We start from the raw sequence: 12,104 nt of genomic DNA on the forward strand, positions 1-12,104 counted from the left end.
AGAGCTATTGCCTTAGCGAGAGGGAAGGATGCCGTATAAGTACTGCCAGTCCCCATTCAGTGAGCAAGTGGTGAGTCAGGGGCAGATACTGAGTCAGCAAGAAGGCGGACGGCTAGGTGAGGGGGTAGAGCACCCTGGCTTAGCTCAGTACAAACCACTCAGCCACACCGTTGCACTCAGCTCCCCGTGGGAAAGTTGCAGGCAGCGGTTCAGGCTACTGCATCTCAGTTTCTCCCCTTCCCATGCAATTCCCTAGGCTGCCTTTTGGAGCCAGTGGGGCTTCAGAGAGGGTCCCTGACCATGGCCCCTGGTGGGCTCATTTTCTCCTGACATGTTTATGATCCTACTTGCAAACGCTGCCTCTCTGCGAGGGGTGGTAGTAAAAGAAGGGGAATGAAAACAGCTGATGAAGGTAGAGAGAGCCCTTCAGCCTGCCTCACCCCAAAGATATCACTCATGCAGCCAGGGAGCTGGTGAAGGTAGGAGGGCGGAGAGGGAAAAGAAAGAAAAAAAGAAACGAAGTAGAAACGAGAGTGTGAGAGAGAAAATATTCGAGAGATGAAAAGAAATTACCATACGGCAGGATCCTGTTATTCAACCTAATTTTCAAAGGACTGCAGCTGTCGCACTGAGATAATCTGTTAATTATAACAGTCATTGTGTTTTGGCAATGGAAGAAAAAACAGGCTCTAAACAAGGCAAGGTAGTGGAGAAAAGAGAGGGGATGCATGGCTGTGTCAAAATGCATGTCAGATGTTAGCTTGAAACATAAGTGGGCGAGCTGGCCGGGAGGAGGGTCCCTCCCCAGCGGGGCTGAGATGTGCCGTTGCCTGGGAGCAGAGGATGGAAGGAAAGTGGGAGCAGCCACAGGGAAACGTAATGTCCTGTCCCACGTGGGGCTACTCCTCTTGCTGAATCCAGGCATGCACTGACCAGAAGAAGAACTTTGAGGGACTGAAGTGTCCCCAATAGCCGGTGCTGCTCAGCATTTCACTCTTGTGTCATCTGAAACAGCTTCTCCAAGTCCCCCCACACCTTTCCTTGGCTTTTGCCCCACACCAGATCAGGACTGCATTTGCCATATTTGAACCACCACCTGTAACAACTTCTGCTTCTGGTTGACTCTCCATTTGCAGGAAACCTGAGCACAAATGCTGCCCTGTCTTTTGACATCTTGCAAACTAATGACTTGCAGTAATGATGCCTGATGGTCAGATACCCTGTCTGGGAAGGCCATGCAAGGGCAGCCCCTTCCTTTCACTGGAATGGTGGCTTGACTTCTGGAGTTTTCTTGCTGGAGTGGTGGTACCAGGGTGGCTGCTTATCCTGCGTGGGGAGAAGTCTCACTGCTGTCAAGGGAACCTCTCTCAGATGGCTGTCCAGGGGAAGGTTGGCTGGAAGCTGAGAGGACATTGAAGGATGCTGTACCCCATGGGAGTCTGCAGAACTGGAGGTATCCTCCACAGGCCATCTGGCTGCCAGTGCACTTTGTGAAGCGATTGCTGTCCTCAGCCAGCCCAGGACCTATGCAATTCCTTAGGCTCCGAGTCCCCTCAGCAAGAGACAGTAGCAAGCTGGAATGCAAGGACTAACCTCCTCCATGCTCCTTCCCTGACCCACCTGCAGGGCAGCATGTTTGGAGGCACTCTGAACTGGCACTGCTAGGCTGCTGGGAATGTATTTAACATTCAGAAATGCTGGAGGTATGCTTGGTTTGAGTGAGGGCATCTCTCAAAGAGCTTGTGGATCTGCGCTTCACAGCCAGCTTGGTGAAATCCAGGATGATTTTTGTATGAAATAGGGCAGCAAGGCCAGCACAGGACAGCAGAGACATCACAGTGACCCCGAGGGAATGGAGGTCTTCGCACTGACATCACATACAGCCCAAGAATTTCTCCTGGCCTCATGCAGGACATGTTACCTTCCCCTGCAGCAATGCCCCCCACAAAAACAGAGTTGGTTCTCCCACCCAGCTCCCTCCAGCAGCTTCCTCCCATGCACCCAGAGCCCCGCACCTGGCCTGTTACCTGCAGCAGCTGCTCCTGTCCTCTTCCCCCTGATAGCTTGCAGAGAGCAGAGGCCATTCCCTGTCCCCTTCAGCAACTCCCTCCCACGTGCACACGAGCAGAGCCAGCCCTCACACCCTGCACCCCACGGTGATCCACGTCGGGGCACACAAACATAAGCAGCACTCCCACCCCTTTTTCTACAGCTCTTCTCCCATGCACGCACTCGCACATCCACTGCTGTCTGCCATGATCCACGCACGCCCGCACACAGCCAACGCTCCCACCCCTTTCTCCACAGTGACTGCTCCATGCGAACACACATGCACACACGTGCGTGCTACCGACCAGTGCTCTTGCCTGCTTCCCGTGGCAATTCCTCCCCCCTCCTCGCGGGAGTCAGCACTCCTTCTCTGCTTCAGGGAGTGATTAACCCACACGCACACCCGGCCCGCACGCCCACCCCTTCATCTACAGCACCTCCTCCACACAGACTCCCCCTCCACCTCACACCTCCAGAGCCAACACGGACGCCCCTGTCTCTGCCGTGACTCATGCACACACGTGCACAGGCAGCGCTGGCCTTGCTGTTGCGCTCCCTATGGCAGGTCCCTACAGACGGTCACACAGAGCCCGTGCTCCCTCCCCGTTGCCAACAGGAATTATTTCTAAGCCCTTCCACTGCCTCGTGTCTGGGCTCAGGGGATGGCACCAAGGGGTGCCATGTTTCCCAGGCCCCCCTCTCCCCTGGAGGGAAACCGATGAAGGCGGCTTTATTGCTGCTAATATTTTTTATGAAACCTGTAATCTCTTGACATCTTCTTCTGCTTGGAGGAGGCCATTGCCCAAGCCTACCCCCATGCGCACACACTCCTGTGGGCTGCTGCCATGAGCTGTCTGGGTGGAGCTGGCTTGATGCAAATCCCCCTTAATCTTCAATAATCACATTAATATAAAAGGCAACCAATTCACTTTGGAAAACAAAGGTGGCTCTCTGGCCTGCCAGGGAACCACTGGCATATGAAAGACCTTTCTGCCAGTATTTATCACTCCAAAATAAGATTTATGTTTCTAAAGCTCTCTCTTTTCTTTCATGCTTCTGAGCTGCTTCATTTTTCTCCCCTGAGCTTTCCCATTCTCTCTTTCTTGCTGCCTAACAAATTAGCCATCTAATCGCTGTTGGGGAGGCGCGATGGGAGAGCAGGGGTTTTGTATACAGCATCGTGCCGGGTTTTTTTTCAAAAGCTTAGTCTTTAAGTTGTTTGGCCCAGCAAAGCTTTGGAGTCAATGGCTGTGTGTTTACTTGAGCCTGGGTGCACATATATGGCAGACAGTAAATTCAGGTTAACACCTGAACTGTCTCCATGACCCGAACTGGCCAGAGGGCAGGACTGTAGAGCAGCACATCCTTGGGCAGTCCTACAGCCTGTGTTTCAGCCCTCTGCCCATCCTCTGTGCAGAGCCCCATTGTTGCTGGCTGGAATTTCAAAGCTGTGAGCATCCTTGCAGCAGTGTCCTGTGAGAAGCAGCTGAGATCCTGTGTGGTTTTCTTTGCTGGGATCGTAGTGCTTTGGGCTTCCTTGTGTCAGGGACAGCTGGAGTTTCGGAGCTGTGAGCTTCCTCCCCGCTCATGGCAGGGCCAGACCAGCTTTCAGAGGGATGATTTTTCTCCCAGCAGGCGCTGTGGATTTGTATATGGTGAAATGAACCTGCCCAAAGTTGAACCATGAGATTTCTCTTGTGGCAGCACTCTGCCAAAACTCAGAGCCTCTAACGTTGAGTGGCCACCCTTCAGCAGGACCCATTGATATCAGTTCAACTCCTTGTAAGAGATGAAGGCTTTGTCTGGTTAGTGACATGAAAACACCTTTTGTTGCATGACTTTCTAGGGTGGCTCTACAGCTTTTTTTTTTCCTTTTTATGTTTCTGCCTAAGCCAGCTCCTCTGTCCTCTAGATTTTAGAAGCTACAGGGACAATTTGAAACAAATGTAACATTGAGATGGATCTCAGAGATGCTGAGATCTTATGTGTTTCATGAAAATAGGGAGATAATTTAGAGAAGAGAGAAAGAAAAATAGAAACCTTCACAGAGCCCCATTACAGGAAAGAGTGCTATGTGAGCTCAACCCTTGGTGGACATCAGAGAAGCTGAAGTAGAAGATGTTCTCTCTCTCTCTCTCTCTCTCACAGATGCACACAAATGTCTTCCATGTCACAAATCCACAGGTCATCAGGCTTCCTGCCCCCTCTTCTCTTGATCCCAAACTTCTCAGGGCTTCTGGGGCACCTCTAGGCACATCCGCAGGTTCTTTGCTGCATGACTTGATGGTAACTCCTGCAATAAATGGGAACATCCCTGGAAGCAGTGGGGCTGAGAGGAAAGGAGCTGCTGATGTCTAAGTGCCACATCTGTGTTGCGAACTTCTCCCATGGCACTGTCCTTTCACTATCGCCAGGAGCAAAAGCAAGGACCATCTCTGGGTGGTGATTTGAAGCAGCTGCAGTCATGCTCAGACCAGTATGTATTACAGAAACTACCCAAGTGTGGAGAGTCCCTTCAAGTACGGCACCGACTCCCAGTACCAAGTGCCCCTGGGAAAGACCCCTTTTTCGGAAATCGGTTAGAGAAATCTTGGAAGGACCTCAAAGCCAAGGCAGGGTCCCTCAGAGGTGGTGCTTGTGCCCTGAGGCCCGCAGGAGCAGGCAGCGCGCTGAGCTGGGAAGAGGGCTGAGGCTCAGCTGCAGCACAAATCTTAAGAAAGCAGCAGAGCTTTGGCCTGGTTTCGGGGTGTCCCCAGAGGAGCCAAGAGTGTTTGGCAGGTTTTTAATGCATGCATTTCTAATGGGAGGCTCTTAGCACCGTTTAAGCAATGGTAGAATTCAGTGCTGGCTTTTCTAGTGCACTGGGCCCCAGGAGGACAAGGTTGACAAGGTCGGAATTTCAGGCCCAAATTGCTGCTGTATATGGTTTTTCTGGTTGCTTTTTTATACCATGGTCCCTGGACCTTGTATCCTCTCTCAGTCATGGTCCTTTCACCCCCTCAACCCTCAGCTTGTTTCTACCCCACATATCATGCCTATCCACACTTTCAGTAGTTGTATTTTAACCTGCCCTCATACCTGGTCACCTAACTAGTGACCCATCCTGTGCCACCTTGATCCCTGAGCCTGTGGCAATCAGGACATCCAGCTCCCCACTCAGATCTGGGTCTCTCCTCTCTCCATTTCGCCCTCTCTACTCTCTCCTCTGAACAGGGGAACCATCCCTGTGGCCTTGTGCTCTTCTCCAAACATTCTGGTGCAAAGAAGTGCCAATAACATTGAGACATCCATTAGTAGGGAATAAACCAGAGGGAAATCCTTAGGAGCTCGGAGCTGATGGGTGGACTTTGTGCCAACCAAGGAGGGTACAGCCATTCATGGGCAGGATGCCACTACTGTTCCTCGATGCTCTCGCATACGTGAGGATGGCTCGGAGCCAAGGGCACATCTTGGGTTACAATGAAGAGTGTTGGAGCCCTACAGCAGGATAGGCCATCACATGGGGATGGTGACCTTGCATCTGCCCTATAAAACAGATCCCATGTCCCAGCTTTTCCCCTTGCCTGTAACCACAGCCTCCCTCCAAACCACGCTCTCCACAACTCCTGCCTTCCCCTTCCTCAGCTATCCTCTGGGCTGGAGTTGCTTGCCCTTACTCTCCCTGTCCACCCTCCATCCCTGCATCTTCTTGCTCTATTGACTGAGAAGCAAGGGAAGAAAACAGTCAACTTTACTGTCGATGCCCTTCAGGCCAGCAGAAGGGACAACGTTTCTTCCTTGTGTTGTTGGACTCCAGTGCTATCTGATTCATGTTCATTTGGCTCTAGACAGTTGAGGGAGGGTGTGGTGCTGGCCTCCATCCCTGGCCTCCCCTTCCATGTGAATTGTCAGTGTCAGGGAGCAGCGGCACCCTAAAAGGCAGGGCAGGGTTGCACTGGAGCTGGAGACCAGCACTTCTATGGTATTGCTGCAGCAGGGACTGACGGCACTGGGCTGAGCTGAAATGTGGTGCTGGGCTGTGGGCAGGGGTGGAGAAGGGCACAGATTGGGCTGTCCTCGGAGCCCTTAAAGCCATTGTGATAGAGAGGAGAAAGGAGATGTTGGATGAAGATTAACAGGGTCTGTGTATTTCTTGTACATAGCCACCTTGGGGACTCAAGGAGACCAATGAGCTTGGCTTGAAGAATGGTTTGTCCCTTCTTTTGGCCTGTGGCTGAGGCCAGGTTGCACAGCCAACGTGGTAGGCGGATGGGAAGCAGATCTTCTCTGCAAGGTTCCCTAGTTTATGACACATAGCAAGGATAAACACCACCTTCATTTCCATCCTCCTCCTAACCCCGCCACCTCTTTCCTTTCCAGCCTGCTAGTACATCTTCCTTTCCAAGTTCTCTCTGTGCTGCCTGAGCGCAGCTTCCTGAGGGGGGCAGGGGTGGCCCTCCGCAATTGCTAGGGCTGCTGCAGAGGACCATGGTCCTAGCCTCAGAGTTTCTCCCTGTGTCCCACGAACAGGCTACAGCATGCAACGATGAGTTCAGCACAGCATTTGGAGCAGCCTGCCCTACCAGAAGGGGTCAAAGCAAGGGGTCTGGGATGTTCCTCTATGGAGCTGGATATTGTGCTGGCTATTTGGTGAGAGGAGAAAGGCCAAGGCATAAGGCTCAGAGAAAGACAATGGCTAGAGAAATATGGGCTAAGCTTTTTCACTGCTTGCTCAGGGGGTGCCCCAGCCTCTCCTGGGCTGGACACACTTTGAGCACCAATGTGCAAAAAGCATGACAGTATCTGCCACTCTCATTCACTGGAAGAGACCGGGCAAAGTGAAGGCGTATTAGAGAGGAAGGTAAAGGGACAGAGATGGTGTGGGGGATTGGCTGTATCTCTGCATGGAGCCACCTCTGGAAGACGTGGGACAGGGCAGGGGACTGGCGCTGAGGAATATCAGAAGCCTCTGGGTCCCAACCTGTCGAGAGCCAGATGTGCCTCCTATCTGATGCATGTGGGGAGACAGTGTCAGGAAATTATTTCTCATTGGATTATAAGGCTGAAAAACAAAGCAACAGACTGTAAAAACCTCTGCCTTCTGCTTCAGTGCTGGCTGATGCAAAGATGAAGCAGCAGCTGGAGGCCATCATATGACAACCATAAATGACATGAGTTTGGTGGCCTCAGACGATGAGCTGTGGGGAACAGAGGCTTTCCCTCTGTCTTTTCCATTGGTTCAGCTCTTCTCCCCCTCCCCTTCTCTATCTTGGCTTTACTTTTTGGATTATTGAATATTTAAGTGTTTCTCTGTGACACTATCTCTGATCCTTTAATCCAGCTGGCCTGGTAATTCCACAGACCCAAATCAGCTCAGATTTCTCCACAGACGTAAGCCTTGTTCCTCAAGGGTTCACTCCGCCTCCATTTATCTTCCTTCATTTTATTTCTGCCCTTTGTGTCTCTGCTAGAAATTGGTTCAGCTTTTGCAGCAAAAGCTTCAGTGGTATCTTTAGTGAGCAGCCTCCCTCTGAAATAAAAGGGGCAAGAGGGGATCTTTATTTTTCATTAACTAAAAATCTTTTTCTCTGTTTTTTATTGTTTTATTTCTCCTCAAAATTTAAAAAATAAAAGAAGAGAGAGCACAGTGCCCGCGTTTTCTCTGCTGTATGAAATTATTTCCTCTGCGCTGCCTGAGGACACCCCTGCCAGGCTCCTATCTCAGCACAGTGGGAGAGGGGTTGAAGGTGTAGCTGGAGGGAAGGGTGCTCCAGGCTGCCTTTCCTAGTTGGAACCAGGATCTTGCCCAGAGCCCAGAAATACATTGAAACAAATGTCACTTGGGCCCTGATTCCTGCAAGGTATCCTTTCCCACAAAGGGGCAGTGTTTGTAGCCTCCAAGGAGAGGTGGCAAAACAGGAAGGTGGAGGCTGTGGCGGGTAAGTGGGTGATGTTCTCCAGCTGAGGACTGCTGGCATTGCTGGGTGAGAGACTGGAGGCTGGTATTTGACATACTGCCTACGCCCTGCCCTGCCATGCATCTCCAGCTGGGCTGGCTCCCCTCAACAGCCTTGTCCCTGCACCAAGAGGCAGGAACAATTTTTAGAGCACAAGTGGTTACATGTGGCTTGAATTATTTATTCCTCTTGCATCAAGGAAGGAAGGAAACAAACAAAAAAGTGTTTTGGTTTTGTTTTGGGTTTGTTTTGTTTTTTTTTTTTCCCACAGCGGAGAGGCTTGTCTGCATTTTCCCTGCTTCATGCATTCTGTGTACATCTTTCCCAGGCAGTTGAAAATCCATGGTTGGCTGTGCTTGGGGCTTGCCTTTGTTTACACTAGGAGTTTTGAAGCCTTATGTTACCCACTCTGCCTCCCTTTCCCCTTCTACCCCCATGCCGCTGCCTTTCCCCAGCTCCCTGGCTGTGATCCTGTTACTTAAGGGAGCCTGGGTACCCTTCTGCGTACCCCTGATACGAGATTATATGTCACAAGGGTTCCCTTCTCAAAGGCTTATCAGTACGGCAGGCTGTACCGCTCCTCTCTTGCTCGCACCCCCCATAATGCTGTCTCTTCTGCATCTCCCTCTTCTCATGAAACCTTGCTGTCTACACTCTTATCTCAAAGACCCCTCCAACTGATGCCTCTCCTTGTCTCCTGTGTGCTTTCTTTTCCAGATTCCAGTGACAGATGGATCTCTCTCGTGCGTGCTTGCTCTTTCCCTCTCTGTATTTTTGTTTTCGACATGTTTGATCTGAAGCTCTGAAGCTTCTCAGAGGGAACCCGTGAGAGAAGGAAGAAGAGGAGGAACCGAGGGAGCGTGAGCGACAGAGGAGGCAGCGCTGCCTTGTTCTTCCAAATCACACCGTGGAGGGGTGGGGGAAGACTAGAGAGGGGGACGACTTGGGTTTGTTTTGGGGTGGGTTCGGTGTGGGTGGGGGGTGGGAGGGAGGGGGAAAAGTGGAAAAGGTAGGCAAGTCGCTCATGAGCATCAAAGAAGATTTGTTATCCTCGATCTGAATTTTTGTTTAGAAAAGAAGCACAAGGTAGTTCCCTTCCAGGCCAATCATCCATGGTCATAGCTTTTGGGTGTGCTGGAAGCAGATTGCACGTATTCCCCCTGCTCCATGCTCCTGGCTTCACCCAGAGGGCAAGAAGAAATAATGGTGACGACACCCAATAGGACTGGGGTGCTCATGCCCTTCCATTGCTAAACCCCAATTATTGCCCCTTTCTCTTGCCTCTGCCCTTATTTCCTTTTGCTGTGGTCCTGAGATTTGGGGTTTTTTTTGTTTTTGTTTTTTTTTTGCTTTTCTCTGTCTTGATGAGGGCACCACTGCAGACCATGATGTGCCTGGGGTTGTGGGCAGCTGCGCTACTCTGCTTGTTTTCTGCTGGCACCGTGCGAGGTGACTGCTGGCTGATCGAGGGGGACAAAGGTTATGTGTGGCTGGCCATCTGCAGCCAGAACCAGCCCCCGTATGAGACCATTCCCCAGCATATCAACAGCACGGTGCACGACTTGCGTCTGAATGAGAATAAGCTCAAAGTGGTGCTGTACTCCTCCCTCAACCGCTTCGGCAACCTGACTGATTTGAACCTGACCAAGAATGAGATCTCCTATATCGAGGATGGAGCTTTCATGGGCCAGTCAAACCTCCAGGTCTTACAGCTGGGCTACAACAAACTCACCAACCTGACAGAGGGCATGTTGCGGGGCATGGCCCGTCTCCAGTTCCTCTTTGTGCAGCACAACTTAATTGAGCTGGTCACCCCTACTGCCTTCTCTGAGTGCCCTAGCTTGATTAGCATCGACTTGTCATCCAACCGTCTCAGCCGCCTGGAGGGGAACACTTTCACCAGCTTGAGCAACTTGATGGTGTGCGAGCTGGCTGGCAACCCTTTCAACTGCGACTGTAGCCTCTACAGCTTTCTTAACTGGCTGGCGGTCTTCAACAACGTCACCAAGAACTACGACCGGCTCCAGTGTGAAACTCCACGGGAGTTTGCTGGGTACCCGCTCCTGGTACCTCGGCCTCACCACAACCGCAATGCCATCACCATCTTCCAGTCCATGTGCAGAGGTGGCACCATCCCTTCCCTCTCCAGGGTCAACCCCACCCCTTATACTCCTGACTCCCAGCGAGACCTGGATGAGGGCTCAGCCATCAGCCCTGGAGACTTCCTCTCAGTCAAGCCTCCAGCCTCCTCCACCACAGACTCCTCCTTCAGTCCCAGCATCAAGCTCCATGATGTCACCATCACCTCAGCCATCCTGATGGTAACCATCCCCATGCCCTACAGTAAGATGTATGTACTGGTCCAATACAACAACAGCTATGTTTCTGACATAGCAACGCTGAAGAGCAAGAAGGAATATGTCACTGTCAACAAGTTGAAGGCCCACACTGATTATACTTTCTGTGTGGCCTCCATCCGCAACAACAGGCGCTACAACCACACTTGCCTGACCTTTGCAACCCGGAGCAAAGGCAGGGAGGACCCTATTTCCAGTACTTCCACCACCACACACTATATCATGACCACCCTGGGTTGCCTCTTTGGGATGGTAATTGTCTTGGGGGTGGTGTACTACTGCCTGCGGAAGCGGAGGATGCAGGAGGAGAAACAGAAGTCCCTCAATGTCAAAAAGACCATTTTGGAAATGCGTTATGGATCAGATATTGATACCAGTACTATGGTTCATCCTTCCCAGAAGCTGGGTGAGCCACCAGTCATCCCTGTCTCACGGATGTCCTCCATCCCTTCCATGATTGGGGAGAAGTTGCCCCCATCAAAGTCAATGGAAGCTGGGATGGAGACTCCTAAAGTCACCACTAAAGGTAACTACATTGAGGTGCGAACTGGTGGTGGGGACGGACTGGAGCGAACCCAGCGAGATGAGGACCTGAGGGAGCTTGACAATGGGCAAGGTTCAGCTGCTGAGATCTCTACTATAGCCAAGGAGGTAGACAAGGTCAACCAGATCATCAACAACTGCATTGATGCCCTCAAGCTGGACACAGCCTCCTTCCTGGGTGGTGGGACTGGTGTTGACTCAGACATGGCCTTTGAGTGCCAGTCTATCCCAGCCAGTTCCTCAGGTGGGCTAGAGAGGCCTAGCTTTCTTTCCCCACCCTACAAGGAAAGCTCCCACCACCCTTTGCAGCGCCAGCTGAGTGCTGATGCTGCCGTGGCCAGAAAGACCTGCAGTGTCTCCTCTAGTGGCTCCATCAAGAGCGCCAAGGTCTTCAGCTTGGATGTGCCTGACCACCCACCACTCAGCAAGTCTGACTCCAAATACATTGAGAAGGGCAGCCCACTCAACAGCCCTTTGGATCGTCTTCCCTTGGTGTCTCCAGGCGCCATCCACCACTTGGAGGTCAAGCCTTCTTACCATTGCAGTGAGCACCGTCACTCCTTCCCGGCCCTGTACTATGAGGAAAGTGCTGACACCCTGAGCCAGCGGGTGTCATTCCTCAAGCCACTCTCCCGGTCCAAGCGAGACTCCACGTACTCCCAGCTCTCTCCCAGACACTACTTCTCGGGCTACTCCTCCAGCCCTGAGTACTCATCAGAGAGCACCCACAAGATCTGGGAGCGATTCCGGCCTTACAAGAAGCACCACAGGGAGGAGGTTTACATGGCGGCTGGGCATGCCCTGCGGAAGAAAGTTCAGTTTGCCAAGGACGAGGATCTGCATGACATCCTGGATTACTGGAAAGGAGTCTCTGCTCAGCAGAAGCTGTGACTCCCCCTTGCTCTTTCCAAGGAAACAATACAAAACAAGACTCCCCCTCAACAACCAGAAAAAAAAAAAAAAAAAGCCACTTGACTGTGAAAAATAAACCAACAACAAAATACTCCCGACAAATACAAAACTGACAAAATCGTTTCTTAAAGTTTACAACAACAACAGAAAACTCTCTCACTCACAGACACACACAAACACACAGACACACACACATGCCGAATTGTCTCTACTGTGTTATGGGGACCATTGTTCTGCCTGCAGATGGTTGGGAGGAGTGTCCTGCTCTGACACTGTGGTAACAACACTGGTGTGCGGGTGGGTGGGA

At 51.6% G+C, this 12,104-nt stretch overlaps 1 protein-coding gene across 1 annotated transcript; it reads left to right on the plus strand.

Moving 5' to 3' along the window:
• Positions 1-9,349: 9,349 nt before the first annotated feature.
• ELFN2 (extracellular leucine rich repeat and fibronectin type III domain containing 2) lies at positions 9,350-11,776 on the plus strand. Its single transcript, XM_009979393.1, has one exon. The coding sequence runs from the start codon at positions 9,350-9,352 to the stop codon at positions 11,774-11,776; it is 2,427 nt and encodes an 808-aa protein (XP_009977695.1).
• Positions 11,777-12,104: the final 328 nt, after the last annotated feature.

This window comes from Tauraco erythrolophus, chromosome 4, assembly GCF_009769465.1.
Source record: "Tauraco erythrolophus isolate bTauEry1 chromosome 4, bTauEry1.pri, whole genome shotgun sequence".
In the NCBI taxonomy this organism is placed as follows: Eukaryota; Metazoa; Chordata; class Aves; order Musophagiformes; family Musophagidae; genus Tauraco; species Tauraco erythrolophus.

Coding starts and splice junctions, on each gene's coding strand:
- ELFN2 (XM_009979393.1), top strand. CDS start 9,350: ATGAGGGCACCACTGCAGACCATGATGTGCCTGGGGTTGTGGGCAGCT.